The sequence below is a fragment of the Notothenia rossii genome, assembly GCF_949606895.1.
Source record: "Notothenia rossii genome assembly, chromosome: 3".
Classification (NCBI taxonomy): Eukaryota; Metazoa; Chordata; class Actinopteri; order Perciformes; family Nototheniidae; genus Notothenia; species Notothenia rossii.
In genome coordinates this window covers 88,013,371-88,040,236 of record NC_136901.1, presented here as the reverse complement: position 1 = coordinate 88,040,236, position 26,866 = coordinate 88,013,371, and the positions used below count along the sequence as shown (strand labels likewise).

Genomic DNA, 26,866 nt, shown 5'->3' with positions numbered 1-26,866 from the left:
ATACTCATCCATTAACTAAAGCTAATTCTGCGGCCGCCTCGAGGTTGTGTGAGTATATTGGACAAAGAAGTGAGATTAGCAGGGGAATGATGCATAACATCAGCGGGGGAGCTCTGGCCTGTAAATCGATTTGGGGAATCACACAGACTAAGTGATTGTTGTGTAAGTGTTTGTTTTTTTTACAGCGAGAAAAACACGGATCATCAGGAAAAGTGGTGGCTGGCTGAGGAAGTCACTTTGTTTTTAATCACCACATCAAATTTCCAGCGTGGGCTCATTAGCAATGTGAGACTACCATTTACAATGTTTGTGTGCAAGATATATTATGCAATGCAAATCAGCTCAGGCATGCCTTTTGCTGAAGTTAGCGATATGATAATGTGTGATTTATACCATCCCGTCGAGCTAATCTGCTTCATACATTATGATTACAATCATAGATACATCCACGCTATGATCTTGGCCTTGTTTTGTGGCAAACAGAACACAATGCGATGCACTTGGGGTGAAACTCACTCCATATTTGACAAGATAAATGAAAGATTGATGATGGTGTAAAATGCATGAAGAAATCCGATGCCTTTTTCTTCCAACCCTCTGTATCTGCTCAAACTGATAGGAATAATTGAAATGCATGTTTTGAATAACTACCATAAAACATTGTGTCTGTTACCTCTTAGGCAGAATTGGGGAACACATTTATCTGTGAAATACCAGCATGTGTTTGTGGCTGCCTTCAATCTGTTGCTTATTTCATGAGGCACATTGCAGCAGTGGCCTTGGAGAGGTGAAAACATTGGGAAGGTTTACACAAAACACACAGGTTTCTGCATACACTGTTGCCATGGATAAATCATTACAATGCCTTTCTCAAAGATATTACTGAAGTGGATATTCCCTCCAACTCTATTTAAGCTCATAATCCAGACCCCTGCCCCACCAAAGGATCATAATACTCTTTTCATATTACACCCACCCCCTCCTACATGTTTACAGAGCGACATATTGATCACGAAACAATACATAATGGGTTTGCAGAGATCGCCGAAATATCAATTTTGCCGTATCGATTGCTCTAATGAAGATGAATGCAGAATCGCTCAGTGGGAAAATGGCTCACGTGCATTTTCCAACACGCATTATCCATACCTACTTTCTTTCCCCGATCACGGCAGAAAGGCGGCTCGTTCTTTTTGAGTCCCAAAGATTACCATGTGTTTTCACTCACATCCATTAGAGCTCTGTTTGTGATTATGCAAATGAGAAAACATGCAGAAAATTTAATCAAGAGCGCAAATTTGATTCCACGTGAAAAAGATTGCTCGAGGGTGGGTGCTTGATCGCGTATTATTGAGCAAGCAAATGATGTTCAATATTTTCTTTTCACAGTGGGCCTCTGCTTGGACACGCGACAGCTTAAGGTTTGCAGGCTTCAAGTTAACAGCGCTGCATAAGGTTTGATTATCCTTTGTTCTCCCTGGAGATGCTGAATGGGAAGTGCAGTTAATGGGAAACATTTCCATATCAGCAGCCGAGCACAGCAGCTTGTGTTTATGCATTTTTATTATTGTTGTGTCCCCTGAACCACATATCTAAGTGCTCAGTTTTCTTTTGTTCCCCAGATGAACAGCAAGAAAATGGGCTCTTTGTAATTGCAAAGGAACTCGGAGGATGCCATTGTACCGTTACGTGTGCCACTGTAGATAACTGGTGATTACACTGAATGCAACTCCAGTAGCATGAAAGAATTGAAGCTAAGAAAGCATGTCAGTCAATATGAGGTGTCTGTTTATCAAGCTCAGAGATGTAGAACAAAGAAATGTCATTTGGCTTTCATTTGTCTCAAGGTAACAGGAGGGCTGTTTGTATGTCATTAAGTCTCGGGAAACACTAGCTGTCCGTGTTGGGCTCCAAAGCCTTGACAGTTTTGTATTTACACATCCCACAACCTGACCTTGTATCTGTCGACATGCACATAGAGGCAAAAGCAAATGAGGCTATATGATTTGAATCAACCACGAATACAATGTCTGAATCCGTACTGAAATGTCCCCCTGAACAAATTTGTAAATGTTTCCCCAGGAGAGAAATTAATTTCCCAAAAATGGAATGCCTTTCATTGTGCATATATGGTAATGTTAAATATCTAGGTTTGTGGGGCATGTGATCTCAGGTGTAGTAATCTTTAAGGAATTGTTCAACCCAAAATGTAGGCAGTCATGAGCCCACCCCCTTGTCTCTGATACCCCATTTGTCAGTCATTTGTTCAAAAATGTAACACCATATTTGTTCTAGTTTTGAGCAGACACTACATTTTTTGTTAAGTTTCCATCTTCAGCTTTTGAAAATAGTTTCCTTCAGCTTGGGGCTTCACCTGAAAAGGTTTCCAAGTTGAGTCAATGGTTAAGTGAAACACTGAGTGGCATTATGAATAAGTGACCCATGCCTCAGATGTCTGCCTTTGATTTTTGCATCTAAAGCCAAGGAACCGTTTTAGACGAACTCCCAATAAGTTGCTGTGGCATCAGATTCCTTGGCCATGGTTTAAAATGCAGTAAAAATATAAGAGCCTCAACGACAAGTGAGCCATGCCAAAGGCTTTTGCATTTTCAACTTAACTCTACCAGAGGGAAATAAAGCCTCCTGTTCTTCCATATCACAAAAAGCACAAATGTAATGGATAAAGTAAGAGTTCAATATTTTATTTCACCGGCTTGAACAAATCTCAATTCCAGTGAACAAACTAATTGACGCACAGACAAAGACAATAAACAGGGTTACTGTAATGAGGATTAAGTTGCATTAGTGTCCTTGGCTTTCTTGGTAGCTTGAGGGTACAATCATGTCTCCATACATGCAGTCTTCTTCCAAAGCCAGGTTGTGCTTGCTTCCACTCCCTCCTTTGTAGGCACTGGTCACAATCCTGAGCCAGCCTCTCTCACCCTAAAGACAGAAATCTCAGGTTATTTGGATATTAAATGAAGTGCATCACATGCATTTCAATTTACTCTCATTTTTAAATGCCAAGTTCAAAAGTAACTGAAGCCCTTTAAATATTACGTCTCACCCATGGCTCGCCCCAGGAGTTGCGGACAATCCAGTATTCAGTGCCATTTTCTACCGCCCAGCCTGCCACTGACACAATGTGGTTGATGGATGTATTCTCAATATACTCTGTATACAAACCCCCGGTGTACAAGTCCAGTTTCTCCGTGGCCATGATTCCACAGCTGAGGGAAGACAGGTTCACATGATCAGACAACTACACAGCAGTAGGGTTTTTGAAGTGAAGGCTTTCCTAAAACGTTGAACACTTCAAAATGCAGCGTGCATACAATTATCTGCAAAACCAGTTTCTAAAAATATGTTTTGCTCAACCTGATGGGTCCTCCAGCGTAGATTTCTGCCATCATGTCCTTGCGCCCACTGACTGCTCCAAAGTCACCTACTTTCCACAGAGTGTAGTTCTGCACAATGTTGCACACCCCAAAAGTTGTGCAAGTCCCACATTCATTGAAGGGCTTGCATTCTGAAAAAGAAATTGCAAGTCTTAAAAAAGGCTTTTGGAGGAACTGGAAACATTCATACCAAGTGCACTCATTTGGAGTTCTTACTCTGGTCAATCGCCTGGTAGTTGTTGCAGGTCTCGTCGGGGATCCCGTGTCTGTGAGCGTACTCCCACACCCCTCCGTGGTCTCCTCCGTGACAGGTGCCAGCGTCAGCGCAGTTCACCACGTGTTGGACGGACAGATAAGCCGACGGCCAAGCGCCTCGCCTCTTAATGTTGATGCGATCTAAAGAAGGCGGCGAAAATGGTGTTTATCATAGAACAGTGTTCACTTAGAGACTAGAGCATGGTCAGGTCCAGGCTTGTGGAGAGTGTGGTAGCCTTAGCCATATTTACAATTTGGGGTGAAGTGTCTTGCCCAGGGACACAACGACATGCTGACTGAAGTGGGGCTTGAACCTGTAACCCCCTGATCCGAACACCTACAGACCACCCACTACGCCACACGCCTACCCCACCTTTAAGTGTTAAAAGTACAATTCGTAGACATTCCAGAGTGACAGTTGTGTCGATAGAAGTGTTTCTAGTTTTAAAAAGTTACAACTTGCCTATGCTTTGCCATTAAAAGACCATCAGAAGGAAATTCAGAAAGAGTTTCCAATCTGGCTTTAACAAGCTGAAAAAGAGGAGACATCTCACCTGCCATGGCACTGGTGCTGCCATGAGCCCAGCACGAGCCGCAGTACTGAGGGATGTGCTGGTTACGGGTGTTGGAGACGTAGTTAGCGCCATTTACGTTCCTCCAATCCCAGGACTTGGGCAGCTCAGCGAGGCTCAGGAGTTCACTTGCACGAGCAGCAGTTCTGTGGGAGACGAGATAACAGGCAGACATATTTAAGAGCTGCAGGTTCAGTGGTCAGATATTCTGGTGGGTCAGAGGCAAAAAGCACATCCAGAGGAATGGACAAGTTTGGATGTTTCAACCTTTTTTTAAATGAAGCCCAGCTAGCCAAACTCACGAAGGGTATTAAATCAAGTCAGAGAAAATGACAAGGCAGGCAAACCACACAGTTGGAACACCGAGAACTGTATTCCTTTTATTTATTAAGTACACAATTATTTGTGCAGAGTTAAACTTTGCCAAGCATAGCTTCCCAGAACCTTCACTTTCAAAAGTTTAACTCAAACAATCTGTCACCTTTTAGATTAACTAGTTTACAACATGTGAAATGCTATTGAGGGCAAACACAGCATGAGGTCAAATATAACTTGGAAACAGCTAAATGTTTTTATAAAACTATCCAAATTCCTTTAAAATACAAATTATTTTCAGGACTTACATTAAGAGTTCCTTTGACCCCTACAGAAAGACATAACATGAGAAACAACAGGAAGCTATAAATGCTACTTACTTCACCCCAAAGTCAGGTTTCCTCAGCACCGGCTGGTAACAACTTGGTGTCTCTCTAAAAAATGTTTTTGCTGAAACAGCGAGAGACATGAGCAGGACAGCAAACACAACAAACTGAGCCATGTTGAAGTTCAGAGCATCAAACAACATGCTACACATCACTTTGGTTTGGCTTTTATACCCCAGAGAGAGGAGAGCACCCTGCTGCGAGTCATTACGATAATCAGAGTGTATTGATCTCACCTGGAGTCTGTTTGCAGGTGAGAGTGGATCAACACATTCAGCCAGGATTAGCTGCAGAGTAATGGACTACTATACTTTAGATTTAACACTTCATTTACCATTATTACAGCAGTATTTGTACTTTCTAATAAAATACCCAGAATGATTTGAAGCTTTATGTTGAAGGCACTAAATACATGATTTTGAAATAACATGTTATTGTAAGGTTTCAGAGTTCTGTTAGTTTTTTGTTTTGTGTTTTTATTTGTGGCCTTGCATTTTATTTTGATGTTGACTTCCTGTCGTTGTGTGTCACCTGCCAGCTTGATTGTGGTCTCCTGCTCAGGATTGTTTTCCCCTGTGCCCCATTAACCGTTGTGTGAAGCCCTGTTCTCCTTTTGTCTTTTGTCGGTTCGTCTTGTCTCTACACCAAGTCCATGTCTGTACTCCCTCGTGTGACATCGAGCATACTAATCGAACCTAGAGAACAATTGAGTATCCTAGTAGATCCTAGAAACCTTTTTCTTTGTAAAGTCTTTTTGTACTATTAGTTGAACCTAGCGAACTTTTGAGTGTCCTAGTTGATCCTAAAACCTGTTTGTATATTAAAAGGTATTCTTGAAGTCAAGAAAGAATCGTGCATCTGAGTCTTTGTGAGTCCTTCGTGTTAGTTATTGAGGATCAGGATCTTTAATCTCTTCAATGTACTCTCTTGATTTAACATTTAATGATTTAACATGACGTATAAAAGGCAAGATAGTTAGCATAGAAATATCATCTTAAAGCAGCAGCTGAAATGAAGTCAGTTGCAATACAGACAATTAAAACATTATTTAAGAAAGGCTTGAACTGCATCTAACAGAAAAACAAAATACATCATATTTGATATGTTAATGTATTTGTATATAGGGAATGCTTTCAATTAGAATTGCACTGATTGTTTTATTGTGCTGTTTTGATTGCATATTCAATTCAACGCATTTATCCATCTATATACCGTCTGTTGTAGTTTTAATGGCTGCTGCAAGGGAGTTTTCCTTTAAGTGTCCTTATTATTATTATTATTATTATTAGGCTCCCACACTGTCTGTTTTTAAATCCCGTCTTAAAACCCACCTCTTCTCCTTAGCATTCGTAAACAAGTAGATTGTTGCTTTTATTTGATTTCAGTGGTCTATTGTTTTTATTATAGGCCTATGGCTGTTTTAAAAAATATATATTATTACTACGTTTATTCTGGTTTGTTTCGTGTTTGTATCTTTTATTTTAAATGTATTCATTTTATGTTTTGTGAGCTTATCTCTCTGTACAGCACTTTGGTCTGAAGGTTTTAAAGAGCCTGTGACACGAGTTTCCCCCATCATCCAAACCCATCAATTTGAGTAAATATTGTCCCCTTGAAAACCGTTACTGAACTGATTTTGGATATTTGTACTTTGATAACCATTAATCTGCCCTTCAATGTTGACAATTTTCTAGATCTTCTCGGGGATTCTTCAAGTCCCGCCAAATTATGTGTGACGTCATTGCGGGCACAGCGCTCCAGCTGCACCGTTCAGGATCCCAGCATCTGCATGTAAATGCACGATGGGGCACACAGCAGCAAGCTCAGACAGCGATGACAGTTTAATTTTGAACGTGTCTGAGAGCTCATATGAGGCTGAAGGATCGGTTTATGTTGTATCTGTTAGAAGTTTAGGAATTAGGTGCGTCAATATGGGCGATCATACGGTCATGTAGCCAGTGGTGGACTGGGACTAAAAATCAGCCCGGGACTCTCAACCGGCCCACTTTGGTACCACTAGTAAATTGTCAACGGGGGGAGTGGGGGATGTGCTAGTGACTTATCCGACCGGCCCACTTCGGTACCGGCCCATCGGGATTCGTCCCGATGGCCAGTCCGCCACTGCACCCAGCCCAGCCCACGTAAACTGTCAACGGGGGGATCCTCGCTGCGGGGAAACGGTGGACCTAGTGTCCCGATCGGAGTGGGAATAATAATAATAATAATAATCCGTGCATTTGATCCATTAATTTCCCCAACATTGTGGTAAAAAAAAACACACGTTTAATCCATGTTGGTGTACTACTACAACCAGTGGTGTAGTGGCGATGTTTTTACTGGGTGGACGGGGTGGTGGATGGACGGGAGACACTATGGACGCACTCGTGAACTGTCAACGGGGGGGGGGGGGGGCTTGGGGACCTCTGTGTCGCCTGTCAGCGCAATTTACATGATGCCGTTTAGACAATATAATAATAAAGGGCGGTGCCGGCTGTCAGCGAACCGATTCGGCCTTTCTGCGCGACTATCACTCAAATGCGGGACATAGTCTCAATGTGTGGGACGTGGGACAAATAATAAAAATGCTGTGTGTGCAGTCCCGCACAGTGCAGGACACCTGGTCACCCTACACACACAGTTCTGCCCCTCACACACACACGCTTCAAATCAAGTTGCATAAATGCTTGAGCTACGTTTTTATTATAATTAGCCTACTGTGAAATCTGCCTATTATGTTTTCGTCATTATTACAACAAACACACACTTCCAACTGATAACGCTGGCAATGATTTTAGATGTATTACACTATTAAAAAAAGAAATCATGCTTCAAATAAGTGGGGGTACGGCGTACCCCCGCGTCCAACGCCCACTACACCACAACTACAAAAAGCTAAGGTTTGTTTTTTCATCAGGAAATGCAGACCGGCTCAAACAAAAGATTTTTAAATCATCATCCTCACGATCATTTAATGTAGGCTATCATATGTTGGCCGAATTGACATGAAAGCACTAATAAATGTAGTTTCATCCACTTGAGTTTACAACTACAAAAATAATCGATTTGTTTTTATATCACATCCGACGGGAAGAAATTCAGCAGCTCTCACTACCGATTTGTAATCCTAATTTAATCATCATCTTCACCACGATCATTTATGTTTATGTTCGCCGAATTGACATGAAAGCACTGACAAATGAATATACTGTAGTCAACTTCATTAAAACGTTATTAACGTGGCTCAACTCAGTAATTCACCATTTCTACGCATGACAACACACTTTGTCCGTGTTTGGCTCTCTCGCCGCACAGTGAAGCGTTCCCGCATTGACGTCACTTCCGGCTTCCCCCAAAACCTCAAAATGAGTCGAAGGAATTTTCCCGCGATGTTCGAAATTATTGATATTTATCGGAACGGTATCGCTTTTTCTTTTTTAAACTGACGGTTCGAGATTACTAGTAGCCCACTATTTCATTGCACAACAGTTGTTGGGTTCGTGTCACAGGCTCTTTAAGGTGCTATATAAATAAAGTTGGATTGGATTATGCTCATTTTTAGGTTTTGTATTTGTATGTTTTGCCTCTACTGGGACAGGCTTTGATGTTCAAAATGGTCTTTGTTTTTCTATTTTTTTGATGTATTATATTGATGCATTGATCCTTGACAGAAGCGCATCGTTATGTTGTGTTCGGGTCTCCCGTGACCCGTTTCAAGTTAAAATTATATAATAACTACGCTCTAGTTTTTTTAATCGGAAAAAGGCTTCATGATATCCTCCACAACAGCTATATAAACACTACAAAACTGATTTTGACAATTTTAGCCAAGTCTGAAAGTCTCTAAAAAACTAAGTGTATAATTTGGTGTTCGGGTCTGGGGAGACCCAGCAGAATTGTTTTGGGTCACTTGGGGTCAAATTTGGCCCAATCAAGATTCATCTTTGACTTTAAACACCCCGCCCCCTTCATCCACTGTAACAATTATTTTAAACTTTTTTCTGGAGATTGTATTCTAATATTAGTCTAATATAGTCAGATAACGTAATGATCCGTCTTCACTATAGGAAATATAATCAGTGAATTTAATCACATGCTTTACTTAAATATGTAGTGTAATGTTTTTTGGGGCCATACAATAACAGGATTGTACGGTTATGAATGCATTATAAGTTAGTTATGATGTAGTTAAAACAATATTGGATGATAGTCATCATTTTTGAGTGTTTTGGACTGAGATAAATCATGGGTCAAAATGTCCCCGCGAACACCATGAACGGTAACAGCTTTCGAACACAACACAAGGGTTAAGCATCGTTTGGGCTTCTTAGTTCAAATGCAGGGATGTTTTCATTCCCCAGTAAACATCGATATTTCAGGCAGTAGTTTGCTTCCAACGCCACTGGCCTTCACAAAGCACTGAACTAAACTCAATCAAAAATTCATGAATGAACTCTGGTTGTGAGACAGGCTTTATCGTCCAACAGAGTTGGACCTCGCTGATACTGTTTTGTCTGAAGGTGAGCAAATCCCTGCAGCTAGCTCCCAACATCTGATGGAAATCACAAGAGCTGATGCAGTTAAGGGGCGGATTAATACCTTGGATTTGGAATGAAGGATTTCCAGGGGAGTCAAACTCAAGGCCCGGGGGCAAAATCCGGCCCGCGACTTCATTTTATGTGGCCCGCAAGAGCTTGCAAAGAATAAAATATGTTTATTATACGGTTACATGCTGATTTACAGAAGCACATTGTCCATAAACTACATGTCCCACAATGCATCTCGTATTGTGACATACACTGAAGAGACTTGCAATTATTTGCCCTGGACTTCTGATTTCAGACATAGTTAATTATGAATTATTAACCTATCCGATAATAATCCAATTCAGAGGCAATAATGTAATATAATACATTATTTTATATAATATATTTATATAGTCTTAAAAGTTACAACCGGCCCTTTGAGTGCAACCATAATGCTATTTTGGCCCGCGATGAAATTGAGTTTGACACCCCTGGTTTAGACGTTGTTCACAGGGGATTGAGAGCATTTGCTGTTCAAAATTTTAATTATTTGGCCTTTTACATGATTGTACTTTTGGTGGAACTGGTAAGAAGATAAGATGAACCTTTATTAATCCGAGGGGAAATTCAGTTGTACAAAGCAGCAACAGGGTAAGCGTGAAAAAAAAAAAACAGTACAGCAAAGATTCACACAGATCAATAACATCTAAAATAAATAATATCAAGGAAAAAAATAAAATAAGCGGTTGTTTTTTAGCTAAAGTGAAAGCTTCAAACTGCAAGTAAGCAGACTTCTTATTTTGGAGTATTGAAGGGTTTTTTGTGAACATTTAATTTGATGCATCACACAGAAATGTTTCATGAGACTACAAATCTTTAAGAGATATCCTTCATGTTTAAAATATGAGTTGAGGGTTTGTATCCTCCTTTTAATGAAACTTGAATGAACAGTGAATGTTTGGTTTAAAACAACTTTTAAAATTGCATCCACAAGGTTTTTCCTCCACTACACACACTAAAATAAATGTAAATATTGCTTGATTAACTAAAATATGCTTCAAAGTACATTGAATTAGAATGGAACATTAATGGGTCGCACATGGTGTTTTTATTTGCTCTTAGCAGAGACTACATTTTTTGTTAAGGCTCCATCTTCAATTTTTGAAAATAGTTTCCTTCAGCTTGGGGCTTCACCTGAAAAGGTTTTCAAGTTCAGAGTCAATGGTTAAGTGAAACACTGAGTGGCATTATGAATAAGTGACCAAGCTTCAGATGTCTGCCTTTGATTTTTGCATCTAAAGCCAAGGAACCGTTTTAGACGAACTCCCAATAAGTTGCTGTGGTATTAGATTCCTTGGCCATGGTTTAAAATGCAGTACAAATATAAGAGCCTCAACGACAAGTGAGCCATGCCAAAGGCTTTTGCATTTTCAACTTAACTCTACCAGAGGGAAATAAAGCCTCCTGTTCTTCCACATCAGAAAAATCACAAATGTAATGGATAAAGTAAGAGTACAATATTTTATTTCACCGGCTTGAACAAATCACAATTCCAGTGAACAAACTAATTGACCCACAGACAAAGACAATAAACAGGGTTACTGTAATGAGGATTAAGTTGCATTAGTGTCCTTGGCTTTCTTGGTAGCTTGAGGGTACAATCATGTCTCCATACATGCAGTCTTCTTCCAAAGCCAGGTTGTGCTTGCTTCCACTCCCTCCTTTGTAGGCACTGGTCACAATCCTGAGCCAGCCTCTCTCACCCTAAAGAGAGAAATCTCAGGTTATTTGGATATTAAATGAAGTGCATCAAATGCATTTCAATTTACTCTCATTTTTAAATGCCAAGTTCAAAAGTAACTGAAGCCCTTTAAATGTTACGTCTCACCCATGGCTCGCCCCAGGAGTTGCGGACAATCCAGTATTCAGTGCCGTTTTCTACCGCCCAGCCTGCCACTGACACAATGTGGTTGATGGATGTATTCTCAATATACTCTGTGTACAAACCCCCGGTGTACAAGTCCAGTTTCTCCGTGGCCATGATTCCACAGCTGAGGGAAGACAGGTTCACATTATCAGATAACCACACTGTAGTAGGGTTTTTGAAGTGAAGGCTTTCCTAAAACGTTGAACACTTCAAAATGCAGCGTGCATACAATTATCTGCAAAACCAGTTTCTAAAAAGATGTTTTGCTCAACCTGATGGGTCCTCCAGAGTAGATTTCTGCCATCATGTCCTTGCGCCCACTGACTGCTCCAAAGTCACCTACTTTCCACAGAGTGTAGTTCTGCACAATGTTGCACACCCCAAAAGTTGTGCAAGTCCCACATTCATTGAAGGGCTTGCATTCTGAAAAAGAAATTGCAAGTCTTAAAAAAGGCTTTTGGAGGAACTGGAAACATTCATACCAAGTGCACTCATTTGTTGGAGTTCTTACTCTGGTCAATCGCCTGGTAGTTGTTGCAGGTCTCGTCGGGGATTCCGTGTTTGTGAGCGTACTCCCACACCCCTCCGTGGTCTCCTCCGTGACAGGTGCCAGCGTCAGCGCAGTTCACCACATGTTGGACGGACAGATAAGCCGACGGCCAAGCACCTCGCCTCTTAATGTTGATGCGATCTACAGAAGGCAGCGAAAATAGTGTTTATCATAGAACAGTGTTCACTTAGAGACTAGAGCATGGTCAGGTCCAGGCTTGTGGAGAGTGTGGTAGCCTTAGCCATATTTACAATTTGGGGTGAAGTGTCTTGCCCAGGGACACAACGACATGCTGACTGAAGTGGGGCTTGAACCTGTAACCCCCTGATCCGAAGACCTACGGACCACCCACTACGCCACACGCCTACCCCCCCTTTAAGTGTTAAAAGTACAATTCGTAGACATTCCAGAGTGACAGTTGTGTCGATAGAAGTGGTTCTAGTTTTTAAAAGTTACAACTTTCCTATGCTTTGCCATTAAAAGACCATAAGAAGGAAATTCAGAAAGAGTTTCTAATCTGGCATTAACAAGCTGAAAGAGAGGAGACATCTCACCTGCCATGGCACTGGTGCTGCCATGAGCCCAGCACGAGCCGCAGTACTGAGGGATGTGCTGGTTACGGGTGTTGGAGACGTAGTTAGCGCCATTTACGTTCCTCCAATCCCAGGACTTGGGCAGCTGAGCGAGGCTCAGGAGTTCACTTGCACGAGCAGCAGTTCTGTGGGAGACGAGATAACAGGCAGACATATTTAAGAGCTGCAGGTTCAGTGGTCAGATATTCTGGTGGGTCAGAGGCAAAAAGCACATCCAGAGGAATGGACAAGTTTGGATGTTTCAACCTTTTTTTAAATGAAGCCCAGCTAGCCAAACTCACGAAGGGTATTAAATCAAGTCAGAGAAAATGACAAGGCAGGCAAACCACACAGTTGGAACGCCGAGAACTGTATTCCTTTTATTTATTAAGTACACAATTATTTGTGCAGTTAAACTTTGCCAAGCATACCTTCCCAGAACCTTCACTTTCAAAGGTTTAACTCAAACAGTCACCTTTTAGATTAACTAGTTTACAGCATGTGAAATGCTATTGAGGGCAAACACAGCATGAGGTCAAATATAACTTGGAAACAGCTAAATGTTTTTATAAAACTATCCAAATTCCTTTAAAATACAAATTATTTTCAGTACTTACATTAAGAATTCCTTTGACCCCAACAGAAAGACATAACATGAGAAACAACAGGAAGCTAAAAAGGCTACTTACTTCACCCCAAAGTCAGGTTTCCTCAGCACCGGCTGGTAACAACTTGGCGTCTCTCTAAAAAATGTTTTTGCTGAAACAGCGAGAGACATGAGCAGGACGGCAAACACAACAAACTGAGCCATGTTGAAGTTCAGAGCATCAAACAACATGCTACACATCACTTTGGTTTGGCTTTTATACCCCAGAGAGAGGAGAGCACCTGCTGCGAGTCATTACGCTAATCAGAGTGTATTGATCTCACCTGGAGTCTGTCTGCAGGTTAGAGTGGATCAACACATTCAGCCAGGATTAGCTGCAGAGTAATGGACTACTATACTTTAGATTTAACACTTCATTTACCATTATTACAGCAGTATTTGTACTTTCTAATAAAATACCCAGAATGATTTGAAGCTTTATGTTGAAGGCACTAAATATATGATTTGGAAATAACATGTTATTGTAAGGTTTCAGCGTTAGAGTTCTGTTAGTTTTTTGTTTTGTGTTTTTATTTGTGGCCTTGCATTTTATTTTGATGTTGACTTCCTGTCGTTGTGTGTCACCTGCCAGCTTGATTGTGGTCTCCTGCTCAGGATTGTTTTCACCTGTGCCCCATTAACCGTTGTGTGTAGCCCTGTTCTCCTTTTGTCTTTTGTCGGTTCGTCTTGTCTCTACACCAAGTCCATGTCTGTACTCCCTCGTGTAACATCGAGCATACTAATCGAACCTAGAGAACAATTGACTATCCTAGTAGATCCCAGAAACCTTTTTCTTTGTAAAGTCTTTTTGTAATATTAGTTGAACCTAGCGAACTTTTGAGTGTCCTAGTTGATCCTAAAACCTGTTTGTATATTAAAAGGTATTCTTGAAGTCAAGAAAGAATCGTGCATCTGAGTCTTTGTGAGTCCTTCGTGTCAGTTATTGAGGATCAGGATCTTTAATCTGTTCAATAATGTACCCTCTTGATTTAACATTTAATGATTTAACATGACGTATAAAAGGCAAGATAGTTAGCATAGAAATATCATCTTAAAGCAGCAGCTGAAATGAAGTCAGTTGCAATACAGACAATTAAAACATTATTTAAGAAAGGCTTGAACTGCATCTAACAGAGAAAAACAAAATACATCATATTTGATATGTTAATGTATTTGTATATAGGCAATGCTAGAATTGCACTTATTTGTTACAGTGTACCGTGCACCAGGTCCTTATTCAGAATTCTTATCAGAATTCTCTGAGTTTTTATCACGTTTGGTACTTAAAACAGATAAAGTAATTATCGGAGGTGACTTTAATATTCATGTTGACGATGATAAAAATAGCCTTACTGTTGCATTTAACTCTATATTAGATTCGGTTGGTTTCTGTCAGAGTGTAAATAAACCAACCCACTGCTATAATCACACTCTTGACCTTGTTCTGACTTATGGTATTGAAATTGAGCTACTATTAGTCGAACCGCATAATCCTCCTTTATCCGACCATTTCTTAGTAACTTTTGAAGTACTGTTACTAGACTACAAAGCATTAGCCAAAAGCTCCTGCAGCAGAAACCTATCTGTTAGTGCTATAGCCAAATTTAAGGAAGAGATTCCACCAATACTTAACTTGATAGCATGTCTGCATGTAGGGGAGGAAACTTATACAAAATGTATACCACCCCAAATTGATCATGTTGTTGATAGTGCTACAGATGTGCTGCGAATAAAATTAGACTCTGTTGCTCCTTTGAAAAAGAAGAAAATAAAACAACATAGATTAGCTCCATGGCATAATGCCCAAACCCGCAAAATAAAGCAAAAGTCGAGACAACTTGAAAGGATATGGCGTTCCACTAAACTTGAAGAATCTCATTTAATTTGGCATATTAGTCTCAATGAATATAAGAAAGCACTGGGTAAAGCGAGAGCAGCCTACTACTCTTCATTAATAGATGAGAAAAAGAATAATGCAAGATTTCTTTTCAGCACTGTAGCCAGGCTGACAGAGAGCCACAGCTCGACTGAGCCTTCTATTCCCATAGCACTCAGTAGTAATGATTTTATGTGCTTTTTTAACGATAAAATTGTTACTCTTAGAAACAAAATCAATGACCTCTTGCCTTTGACCAGTATAGTGTTATCAACAGCTCCCGGAAACGTAAGTTCTAATATTACACTAGATAGTAAACTAGAATGCTTTTCAGCCATAAACCTTGAACAATTAAATTCAATGATTCTCTCTTCTAAACCATCAACGTGTATCTTAGACCCGATTCCAACTAAGCTGTTAAAATAAGTTTTTCCATTAATTAGCACTTCTTTATTAAATATTATGAATATGTCTTTATTATCAGGCTATGTTCCACAATCATTCAAATTAGCAGTGATAAAACCGCTTCTTAAAAAGCACAACCTCGATCCAGAGGTTTTAGCCAACTATAGACCTATTTCTAATCTTCCGTTCCTCTCAAAAATTCTTGAGAAAGCAGTCGCAAAACAGCTGTGCGATTACTTAAAAAACTATGATTTATTTGAAGACTTTCAGTCTGGCTTTAGAACACAACATAGCACAGAGACAGCTCTGGTTAAAGTCACAAATGACATTCCAATAGCCTCAGACAACGGACTTGTCTCTATTCTTGTCTTGCTCGATCTTAGTGCTGCATTTGATACTATCGACCATGATATCCTATTGCAAAGACTAGAGCACTTAGTTGGCATACAGGGAACTGCTTTAGGCTGGTTTAGGTCCTATCTATCTGAACGCTCTCAGTTTGTACGTGTCAACGATGAATCTTCCATGCAAACCAAAGTTAGCCATGGAGTGCCACAGGGCTCAGTGCTTGGACCTATTTTGTTCACCCTATATATGCTTCCGTTAGGCAATATTATAAGGAATCATTCTGTAAACTTTCATTGTTATGCGGATGATACTCAACTATATTTATCAATCAAGCCTGATGAAATTAATCATCTAAGTAAAATTCAAGACTGCCTCAAGGACTTAAAAACGTGGATGACCTTACATTTTTTGATGTTAAACACGACCAAAACTGAAGTTATTGTACTTGGCCCGAAGAATCTACGAAACAAATTATCTAAAGATATACTAACTATGGATGGCATTAATTTGGCCTCCAGTGAGACTGTAAGGAATCTTGGTGTTATATTTGATCAGGATTTATCCTTTAACGCCCACATAAAATCAATTTCAAGGACCGCCTACTTCCATCTACGCAACATAGCCAAAATTAGGCATATCTTGCCTCAAAACGATGCAGAGAAACTAGTCCATGCATTTGTTACTTCAAGGCTGGATTATTGTAACACCTTATTATCAGGGTGTACCAAGAAGTCAGTCAAGTCACTTCAGCTGATTCAAAATGCTGCAGCTCGTGTACTAACCAGAGTTAGGAAAAGGGACCACATTACTCCTGTTCTGGCTGCCTTACACTGGCTCCCTATAGAACACAGGATAGAATTTAAAATTCTTCTCGCCTACAAAGCCCTTAATGGGCAGGCGCCATCTTACCTTAAAGAACTCATTATACCCTACTGTCCTAGGGCATTGCATTCCAAGAATGCAGGGTTGTTGGTTGTTCCTAGAGTCTCTAAAAGTACAACGGGAGTCAGAGCCTTTTCTTATCAAGCTCCTCTTTTGTGGAATCAGCTTCCAGTTTGTGTTTGGGCGGCAGACACCCTATCCGTTTTTAAGAGTGCGCTTAAGACCTTCCTTTTTGATAAAGCTTATATTTAGGGCTGATTAGATTCAGCCCCTAGTTTTGTTGATATAGGCTTAGTTTGTCAGGGGACATCGTACTTCTTCCTTCTCTCTGTCTATACCTGTGTACTCTCATGTTCCGATTAACCCAGCTTGCCCAAATTTCTTTCTTTTTGGTGTCTATATACGCCGGGATCCAGAGTCATGGATGATCCTGCGGTCCTGTGTCATGGATCGCGAGTCCTGGATCTTGAGTCGTGGCTGTGGTCGTGGATCATAAGTCCTGGATGGATATCCTCGTGGATTCATCTTCCTATTATACACACATGCATTTCCAAACATTTCGACTACCTATGTTGCAAATGTGTTATCTTTTCAATTTACACACGGCATCTATTGCACGTCTGTCCGTCCTGGGAGAGGGATCCCTCCTCTGTTGCTCTCCCTGAGGTTTCTCCCATTTCTCCCTTTAAACTGTGGGTTTTCTCTGGAAGTTTTTCCTTGTACGATGTGAGGGTCTAAGGAAAGAGGGTGTCGTATTGTAATACTGATATTCTGTACAAACTGTGAAGTCCACTGAGACAAATGTAACATTTGTGATATATAAATAAACATTGATTGATTGATTGAAGAGTACAATATTTTATTTCACCGGCTTGAACAAATCACAATTCCAGTGAACAAACTAATTGACCCACAGACAAAGACAATAAACAGGGTTACTGTAATGAGGATTAAGTTGCATTAGTGTCCTTGGCTTTCTTGGTAGCTTGAGGGTACAATCATGTCTCCATACATGCAGTCTTCTTCCAAAGCCAGGTTGTGCTTGCTTCCACTCCCTCCTTTGTAGGCACTGGTCACAATCCTGAGCCAGCCTCTCTCACCCTAAAGAGAGAAATCTCAGGTTATTTGGATATTAAATGAAGTGCATCACATGCATTTCAATTTACTCTCATTTTTAAATGCCAAGTTCAAAAGTAACTGAAGCCCTTTAAATGTTACGTCTCACCCATGGCTCGCCCCAGGAGTTGCGGACAATCCAGTACTCAGTGCCGTTTTCTACCGCCCAGCCTGCCACTGAAACAATGTGGTTGATGGATGTATTCTCAATATACTCTGTGTACAAACCCCCGGTGTACAAGTCCAGTTTCTCCGTGGCCATGATTCCACAGCTGAGGGAAGACAGGTTCACATTATCAGATAACTACACTGCAGTAGGGTTTTTGAAGTGAAGGCTTTCCTAAAACGTTGAACACTTCAAAATGCAGCATGCATACAATTATCTGCAAAACCAGTTTCTAAAAATATGTTTTGCTCAACCTGATGGGTCCTCCAGCGTAGATTTCTGCCATCATGTCCTTGCGCCCACTGATTGCTCCAAAGTCGCCTACTTTCCACAGAGTGTAGTTCTGCACAATGTTGCACACCCCGAAAGTTGTGCAAGTCCCACATTCATTGAAGGGCTTGCATTCTGAAAAAGAAATTGCAAGTCTTAAAAAAGGCTTTTGGAGGAACTGGAAACATTCATACCAAGTGCACTCATTTGGAGTTCTTACTCTGGTCAATCGCCTGGTAGTTGTTGCAAGTCTCGTCGGGGATCCCGTGTTTGTGAGCGTACTCCCACACCCCTCCGTGGTCTCCTCCGTGACAGGTGCCAGCGTCAGCGCAGTTCACCACGTGTTGGACGGACAGATAAGCCGACGGCCAAGCGCCTCGCCTCTTAATGTTGATGCGATCTACAGAAGGCGGCGAAAATAGTGTTTATCATAGAACAGTGTTCACTTAGAGACTAGAGCATGGTCAGGTCCAGGCTTGTGGAGAGTGTGGTAGCCTTAGCCATATTTACAATTTGGGGTGAAGTGTCTTGCCCAGGGGCACAACGACATGCTGACTGCAGTGGGGCTTGAACCTGTAACCCCCTGATCCGAACACCTACGGACCACCCACTACCCCACCTTTAAGTGTTAAAAGTACAATTCGTAGACATTCCAGAGTGACAGTTGTGTCGATAGAAGTGGTTCTAGTTTTTAAAAGTTACAACTTGCCTATGCTTTGCCATTAAAAGACCATCAGAAGGAAATTCAGAAAGAGTTTCCAATCTGGCATTAACAAGCTGAAAGAGAGGAGACATCTCACCTGCCATGGCACTGGTGCTGCCATGAGCCCAGCACGAGCCGCAGTACTGAGGGATGTGCTGGTTACGGGTGTTGGAGACGTAGTTAGCGCCATTTACGTTCCTCCAATCCCAGGACTTGGGCAGCTCAGCGAGGCTCAGGAGTTCACTTGCACGAGCAGCAGTTCTGTGGGAGACGAGATAACAGGCAGAAATATTTAAGAGCTGCAGGTTCAGTGGTCAGATATCCTGGTGGGTCAGAGGCAAAAAGCACATCCAGAGGAATGGACAAGTTTGGATGTTTCAACCTTTTTTTAAATGAAGCCCAGCTAGCCAAACTCAAGAATGGTATTAAATCAAGTCAGAGAAAATGACAAGGCAGGCAAACCACACAGTTGGAACGCCGAGAACTGTATTCCTTTTTTTATTAAGTACACAATTATTTGTGCAGAGTTAAACTTTGCCAAGCATACCTTCCCAGAACCTTCACTTTCAAAAGTTGAACTCAAACAATCTGTCACCTTTTAGATTAACTAGTTTACAGCATGTGAAATGCTATTGAGGGCAAACACAGCATGAGGTAATTTTGGTCAAATATAACTTGGAAACAGCTAAATGTTTTTATAAAACTATCCAAATTCCTTTAAAATACAAAGGATTTTCAGTACTTACATTAAGAGTTCCTTTGACCCCTACAGAAAGATATAACATGAGAAACAACAGGAAGCTAAAAAGGCTACTTACTTCACCCCAAAGTCAGGTTTCCTCAGCACCGGCTGGTAACAACTTGGTGTCTCTCTAAAAAATGTTTTTGCTGAAACAGCGAGAGACATGAGCAGGACGGCAAACACAACAAACTGAGCCATGTTGAAGTTCAGAGCATCAAACAACATGCTACACATCACTTTGGTTTGGCTTTTATACCCCAGAGAGAGGAGAGCACCCTGCTGCGAGTCGTTACGCTAATCAGAGTGTATTGATCTCACCTGGAGTCTGTCTGCAGGTGAGAGTGGATCAACACATTCAGTCAGGATTAGCTGCAGAGTAATGGACTACTATACTTTAGATTTAATACTTCATTTACCATTATTACAGCAGTATTTGTACTTTCTAATAAAATACCCAGAATGATTTGAAGCTTTATGTTGAAGGCACTAAATACATGATTTTGAAATAACATGTTATTGTAAGGTTTCAGCGTTAGAGTTCTCTTAGTTTTTTGTTTTGTGTTTTTATTTGTGGCCTTGCATTTTATTTTGATGTTGACTCTGTCTTCTCTTTTCAGTTGTCTACACTTCCTGTCGTTGTGTGTCACCTGCCAGCTTGATTGTGGTCTCCTGCTCAGGATTGTTTTCACCTGTGCCCCATTAACCGTTGTGTGTATATGTAGCCCTGTTCTCCTTTTGTCTTTTGTCGGTTCGTCTTGTCTCTACACCAAGTCCATGGCCGTTTCTCAATCGCAAGGATACTGGCTTGGTAGTCGCATACTTCCAAGTCACTTCCTTCAGAAACGAAGCAAGTATACTTCCAAGCCACGGCTTCGGAAAACAAAGAAGAATGGAACAGGCTAACAAGTGTGCCACTCTCTCTAATGGTTTCAACATAAACTGTACCGAAAATAAATACCTCACGATGTCTATCTAATTATGAACTTGCTTTACTTTGACGGAACACCTTTTTGGTGATAACAAATGTAACAAAGTAACATATTTACCAACACATGTTCTACGCCACTACATACTTACATTTAAATGTGTGCTGCGCTGCGTCGGTTCAGCCATTCTCCTCAAGGGTTTTTGAAATTGGTCCGTGCGCAAAGCATTGTGGGGATTTGAAGGACGCGAAGTCTACCCATGTGCAGCCTCAAAATTACCCCAAAACCAAGGACGTGGCCTCGGTGGAATTCCAAGTATGCCAAGTATGCTGGAGATTGGAACAATCCTTCGGCGGCGCTCGATGACGTAGTTTCCTCGCGATTGAGAAACGGCCCATGTCTGTACTCCCTCGTGTAACATCGAGCATACTAATCGAACCTAGAGAACAATTGAGTATCCTTGTAGATCCTAGAAACCTTTTTCTTTGTAAAGTCTTTTTGTACTATTAGTTGAAGCTAGCGAACTTTTGAGTGTCCTAGTTGATCCTAAAACCTTTTTGTATATTAAAAGGTATTCTTGAAGTCAAAAAAGAATCGTGCATCTGAGTCTTTGTGAGTCCTTCGTGTCAGTTATTGAGGATCAGGATCTTTAATCTCTTCAATAATGTACTCTCTTGATTTAACATTTAATGATTTAACATGACGTATAAAAGGCAAGATAGTTAGCAGAGAAATATCATCTCAAAGCAACAGCTGAAATGAAGTCAGTTGCAATACAGACAATTAAAACATTATTTAAGAAAGGCTTGAACTGCATCTAACAGAGACAAACAAAATACATCATATTTGATATGTTAATGTATTTGTATATAGGCAATGCTTTCAATTAGAATTGCACTGATTGTTTTATTGTGCTGTTTTGATTGCACGCATTTATCCATCTATATACTGTCTGTTGTAGTTTTAATGGCTGCTGCAAAGGGAGTTTTCCTTTAAGTGTCCTTATTATTATTATTATTATTATTATTAGGCTCCCACACTGTCTGTTTTTAAATCCCGTCTCTGAAGGTTTTAAGGTGCTATATAAATAAAGTTGGATTGGATTGGATTATGCTAATTTTTAGGTTTTGTATTTGTATGTTTTGCCTCTACTGGGACAGGCTTTGATGTTCAAAATGGTCTTTGTTTTTCTATTTTTTTGATGTATTATATTGATGCATTGATCCTTGACAGAAGCGCATCGTTATGTTGGCAGATTTCTCTTTGTCTTCTTGTTTATGCTCGTGCAGCTTGTGTGATAACAAAGAGTGTATCAGGTTTCAGAGTGAGGCTGCAAACAGAGCAGGATCTAATTGACTGCCTGCCATCTCTCCCATCTGCAGGAATAGAAAGCCATATTTAATGCCTTGATTAAAATCTAATCCCTCCATGTGAGTCGGAGATGAAAGTCATTTTCGTGTAATGGAGACTATTAATATTTAGATATAGAAGGGGAAACCAGATCCCAGATTTGCAATCAGCTGGAGGATGGTAAACGATATTAAAGGCTGCCACTGCTGGAAACCAAAGCAAGTTTTAATAAGACTTTTCTAATTAATATTTATGTTCATTCCCGATTACAAATATATGTTATTCATATTTCTCTTTCTCTATCTTTTTAGTTATAGTTAAATGAATGTCCTCTCATCATAATACAGTACAACTGAACCTTTGAACCCTTATGTTGTGTTCGGGTCTCCGGTGACCCGTTTCAAGTTAAACATATAAACACTACAAAACTGATTTTGACAATTTTAGCCAAGTCTGAAGGTTTCTAAAAAAAAATGTATAATTTGGTGTTCGGGTCGGGGGAGATCCAGCAGAATTGTTTTGGGTCACTCGGGGTCAAATTTGGCCCAATCAAGATTCATCTTTGACTTTAGACACCCCGCCCCCTTCATCCACTGTAACAAAACACCCTGAAAACTCTGGCAGGAGCACTCATTCAAGGGTACTATGACTATGCTTGCACGTCATGGTACCATAGCACCTCCAAGGCGCTAAAAATAAAACTTCAAACATCACAAAATAAACTGGTCAGACTACTGCTTGACCTTTCATCTAGAACCCACCTCACCTCTGCCCACTTTGACAACCTAGGATGGCTTAGAGTAGACGACAGAGTACAGCTACTTGCAATGGGCCTGGTCTACAAGATCCAATACACCTCTATGGTACCCATGTACATGTCAAAATTCTTCCCAAAGGTCAAGGAATATCATGATCATAACACCAGAGGGAGCTCCACAAATCATGTAAAACCCAGATTTGGCACAAAAAAAGGGGAATACACGTTTCGCAATTATGCCACATCAAGGTGGAACGCTCTTCCCACTACTGTAAAGGAAAGTAAAACTATACTTACCTTCAAAACCTCTCTTAAAGAGCACCTTCGGGGGAGAGCATTGCAAAACTGGCTCCGGTAATGGTACAAATCTCAACCTGTCGTACAATGGAAAGCTTCCCCCCCCATCTATGTATATACTCACATTTTAGACTCTGTTACTAACTGTATATCTGTAGACTTGGTATGTCTTAAATGTCCGGTTAGGATGTATTAGAACGAAATCTAAAATGAAATTTGTAAGTAAGCCATCTGTATGTAAAAAAACACCTGTATGTAAATTGTAAATAAGCCATCTGTATGTCAAATATGTCTTGTATGTCTTAAATGATATGATGAATTGGAAATGGGGGACCCTGATGTAAACAAGACGAAAGTCTTTCTCTGGTCTGCATCCCCTTAACAATTGTATGTTTTGAGCTGTACTGTACTGTACCCAATATACAAGCTGTTAATACACTTTTCAATCAATCAATCAATCAACAATCATTTTAAACTTTTTTTCTGGAGATTGTATTCTAATATTAGTCTAATATAGTCAGATAACGTAATGATCCGTCTTCACTATAGGAAATATAATCAGTGAATTTAATCACATGCTTTACTTAAATATGTAGTGTAATGTTTTTTGGGGCCATACAATAACAACAGGATTGTACGGTTATGAATGCATTATAAGTCAGTTATGATGTAGTTAAAACAATATTGGATGATAGTCATTATATTTGAGTGTTTTGGACTGAGGTAAATCATGGGTCAAAATGTCCCCGCGAACACCATGAACGGTAACAGCTTTCGAACACAACACAAGGGTTAAGCATCGTTTGGGCTTCTTAGTTCAAATGCAGGGATGTTTTCATTCCCCAGTAAACATCGATATTTCAGGCAGTAGTTTGCTTCCAACGCCACTGGCCTTCACAAAGCACTGAACTAAACTCAATCAAAAATTCATGAATGAACTCTGGTTGTGAGACAGGCTTTATCGTCCATCAGAGTTGGACCTCGCTGATACTGTTTTGGCTGAAGGTGAGCAAATCCCTGCAGCTAGCTCCCAACATCTTGATGGAAATCACAAGAGCTGATGCAGTTAAGGGGCGGATTAATACCTTGGATTTGGAATGAAGGGTTTCCAGGGGTGTCAAGCTCAAGGCCCGGGGGCCAAATCCGGCCCGCGACTTCATTTTATGTGGCCCGCAAGAGCTTGCAAAGAATAAAATATGTTTATTATACGGTTACATGCTGATTTACAGAAGCACATTGTCCATAAACTACATGTCCCACAATGTATCTCGTATTGTGACATACACTGAAGAGACTTGCAATTATTTGCCCTGGACTTCTGCTTTCAGACGTAATTAATTATGAATTATTAACCTATCCGATAATAATCCAATTCAGAGGCAATAATGTAATATAATACATTATTTTATATAATATATTTATATAGTCTTAAAAGTTACAACCGGCCCTTTGATGAAATTGAGTTTGACACCCCTGGTTTAGACGTTGTTTACAGGGCATTGAGAGCATTTGCTGTTCAACATTTTAATTATTTGACCTTTTACATGATTGTACTTTTGGTGGAACTGGTAATAATAAGCGGTTGTTTCTTAGCTAAAGTGAAAGCTTCAAACTGCAAGTAAGCAGACTTCTTATTTTGGAGTATTGAAGGTTTTTTTGTGAACATTTAATTTGATGCATCACACAGAAATGTTTCATGAGACTACAAATCTTTAAGAGGTATCCTTCATGTTTAAAATATGAGTTGAGGGTTTGTATCCTCCTTTTAATGAAGCTTGAAAAGCACATTGAATATGTTTGGTTTAAAACAACTTTTAAAATTGCATCCACAAGGTTTTTCCTCCACTACACACACTAAAATAAATGTAAATATTGCTTGATTATCTAAAATATGCTTCAAAGTACATGGAATTAGAATGGAATAACATTAATGGGTCGCACATGGTGTTTTTATTTGCTCTTGCTTGTGATTGGTTTATTTGGCTAGAATCAGGAATAGCTCCCCATGTAAAAAACCATCCCATTTAATTGATGACGCATTCAGTGACATGATGGCTTGTTACGAGGGCTATCAGTGCGATATTGCCATGATTGGCATCATTAGCTGCCTTAATGAGCGTGGCCCCTTCCTCATTAACGTCCACAACATCATTTGTGCACTCGCGAGCCAGAATATTGATTTGTGTATGTGAGAGCGTATCGTGTGAGTGTGTGTTATGAACACATATCTCTGGGTTAGTGTGTGTGTGTGTGTGTGTGTGTGTGTGTGTGTGTGTGTGTGTGTGTGTGTGTGTGTGTGTGTGTGTGTGCGTGCACGCGTGCGTGCGTGTGTGCGTGTGTGTGTGTGTGTGTAATAACCGTGTTCACTGATCCTAGTGAAACTCACAGGTCGGTTTCTCTGGCATTTCCTCAGGAAGACATCTCACCCTCACACATCCTCCTCTCACCTGTCAGCTGTCATGAGGGAGTGAACGTCAGATAACCGGACCCTTCACTCAGCGGTGAGGCAGGGTTTTTTCTCAGAAAAAAAAAATCACATGTCACATTATACTGTATAAATCAAAAAGAGAAACATGTGAAGCCTATCTGTATTTTTACGGTCAGATTTAAGAAACTACGTTTTGATTCATATCCCATGTTAAAGGATGCACCTGCATATTTTGCATTTTCTTTCAATTTGCAAACGCATTAAAATACATTTAATCTGTTGAAAATTAACTGCAGCAATTTGTAGCTGCAGGGCCAAATAAAGCCACGGTTTTCATTATGTTGTTCATGTAGGAAAACCACATTAACTCTAGGATAACTCAATTTGCCTCGGTGTATTGGAACCTACTTCCAGGTGACATTGTCTAAATATGACCTACAATTGAATTGGACAACAACCTTCAACTCTTATGAAATCAGAAGGGGAGATAACTTATTTATGTGGCACAATGACTCGTACTTTTTCACTTACTTTAACCCTGTGTTTGAATTCTTGAAAGGATCTTCTTTGTTTTAGCTGTAAAGCTCTTGTGAGGCTTCTCAGCTCTACGTTAGGTTTTAAGACCCTGCACTGGACTAAAGGACTCAGTTTGCAGTGTAGACCTCTTGTCGTCTGAAACGCAGCACATATTCCAGTTGAGGGATTTTCAAAGGCTCTGTACCGAGCTCCTGCCTCTCCACTGGAACCACCTGTCCTCCCGGACCAAATCCCTCCGCCTCAGAGATCACTGTCGGGGGGGTTTCATCACCCGGCGAGCCATTTCACATTCGATTGGCTCAACTGATGCTAACAAAGCTGCAGCGATGACAGACTTGTTAAGTTCATTTCAGTCACCGCAGTCATAAATGCTTTTTAATAGAGAGGGCATTAGAATATGGTCGGAGGACTTAAACCTGAGGAATGGGGGCTCGGAGGGATCCCGGTGATCTTTAGCAGTCATGTCATAAAGCCGATAATGTTAACGGCCCCTGTGGTTCCTGAGGAGAGAGGGGGAGACGGGGGAGGAAGAGTGAAGGAACTCATGTTAAATCAAAGGCATCCATGTTATCAGACAGCAATAATGAATACAGAGTGCATACTCAAATCTGGAGCACGGATATCTGCTTTATAAAGAATTATGAACGGAATAATACCAGTCTTCAGATTGTGGATTTATTCAACTATTCCTTCACTTAAAGGTAGGGTAGGTAAGAATGGAGAAACCAGATCGAGTGCGCTAGAATTTGAAAATACGCAGCCGAAAAAAATCTGCCACTTCCTTCAGACTTCCTTACAGAGCCCCTCCTCCAACACACACGAACGCGCACATGACCAATGAGGGCACGAGATAAGTTTGTGCACAGATGGAAGGCTGACAGGCAGGTAGGCCATCCAGTTATTTTAGCCGGGCCGGCTC

General features: G+C 40.6%; 3 protein-coding genes across 3 annotated transcripts; all 3 read right to left on the bottom strand.

Moving 5' to 3' along the window:
* Positions 1-2,681: 2,681 nt before the first annotated feature.
* Positions 2,682-5,078, bottom strand: LOC307033839 (cathepsin Z-like; the record flags this gene model as incomplete). The annotated part of the gene is made up of 6 exons (XM_079672474.1): positions 2,682-2,943; positions 3,068-3,230; positions 3,379-3,529; positions 3,615-3,794; positions 4,208-4,371; positions 4,921-5,078. 6 exons carry the CDS (start codon positions 5,076-5,078, stop codon positions 2,803-2,805), a joined length of 957 nt encoding a protein of 318 aa, XP_079528600.1. The 3' UTR covers positions 2,682-2,802.
* A 5,873-nt stretch (positions 5,079-10,951) lies between these two features.
* On the bottom strand, positions 10,952-13,346 carry LOC307032629 (cathepsin Z-like). The gene is made up of 6 exons (XM_079670742.1): positions 13,188-13,346; positions 12,481-12,644; positions 11,888-12,067; positions 11,649-11,799; positions 11,338-11,500; positions 10,952-11,213 (listed from the first exon to the last, which is right to left on the bottom strand). Exons 1-6 carry the CDS (start codon positions 13,343-13,345, stop codon positions 11,073-11,075), a joined length of 957 nt encoding a protein of 318 aa, XP_079526868.1. The 5' UTR covers position 13,346; the 3' UTR covers positions 10,952-11,072.
* Positions 13,347-17,493: 4,147 nt separating this feature from the next.
* Positions 17,494-19,887, bottom strand: LOC307031271 (cathepsin Z-like). Its single transcript, XM_079668224.1, has 6 exons — positions 19,729-19,887; positions 19,008-19,171; positions 18,428-18,607; positions 18,192-18,342; positions 17,881-18,043; positions 17,494-17,756 (listed from the first exon to the last, which is right to left on the bottom strand). Exons 1-6 carry the CDS (start codon positions 19,884-19,886, stop codon positions 17,616-17,618), a joined length of 957 nt encoding a protein of 318 aa, XP_079524350.1. The 5' UTR covers position 19,887; the 3' UTR covers positions 17,494-17,615.
* Positions 19,888-26,866: the final 6,979 nt, after the last annotated feature.

Coding starts and splice junctions, on each gene's coding strand:
- LOC307032629 (XM_079670742.1), bottom strand. CDS start 13,345: ATGTGTAGCATGTTGTTTGATGCTCTGAACTTCAACATGGCTCAGTTT. Junction 11,501..11,648: donor TACTCTGGAGGACCCATCAG/GTTGAGCAAAAC, acceptor GTCTTCCCTCAG/CTGTGGAATCATGGCCACGG. Junction 11,214..11,337: donor ACTCCTGGGGCGAGCCATGG/GTGAGACGTAAC, acceptor TTCTCTCTTTAG/GGTGAGAGAGGCTGGCTCAG.
- LOC307031271 (XM_079668224.1), bottom strand. CDS start 19,886: ATGTGTAGCATGTTGTTTGATGCTCTGAACTTCAACATGGCTCAGTTT. Junction 18,608..19,007: donor CAGCACCAGTGCCATGGCAG/GTGAGATGTCTC, acceptor CGCCTTCTGTAG/ATCGCATCAACATTAAGAGG. Junction 18,343..18,427: donor CTACCAGGCGATTGACCAGA/GTAAGAACTCCA, acceptor TTTCTTTTTCAG/AATGCAAGCCCTTCAATGAA.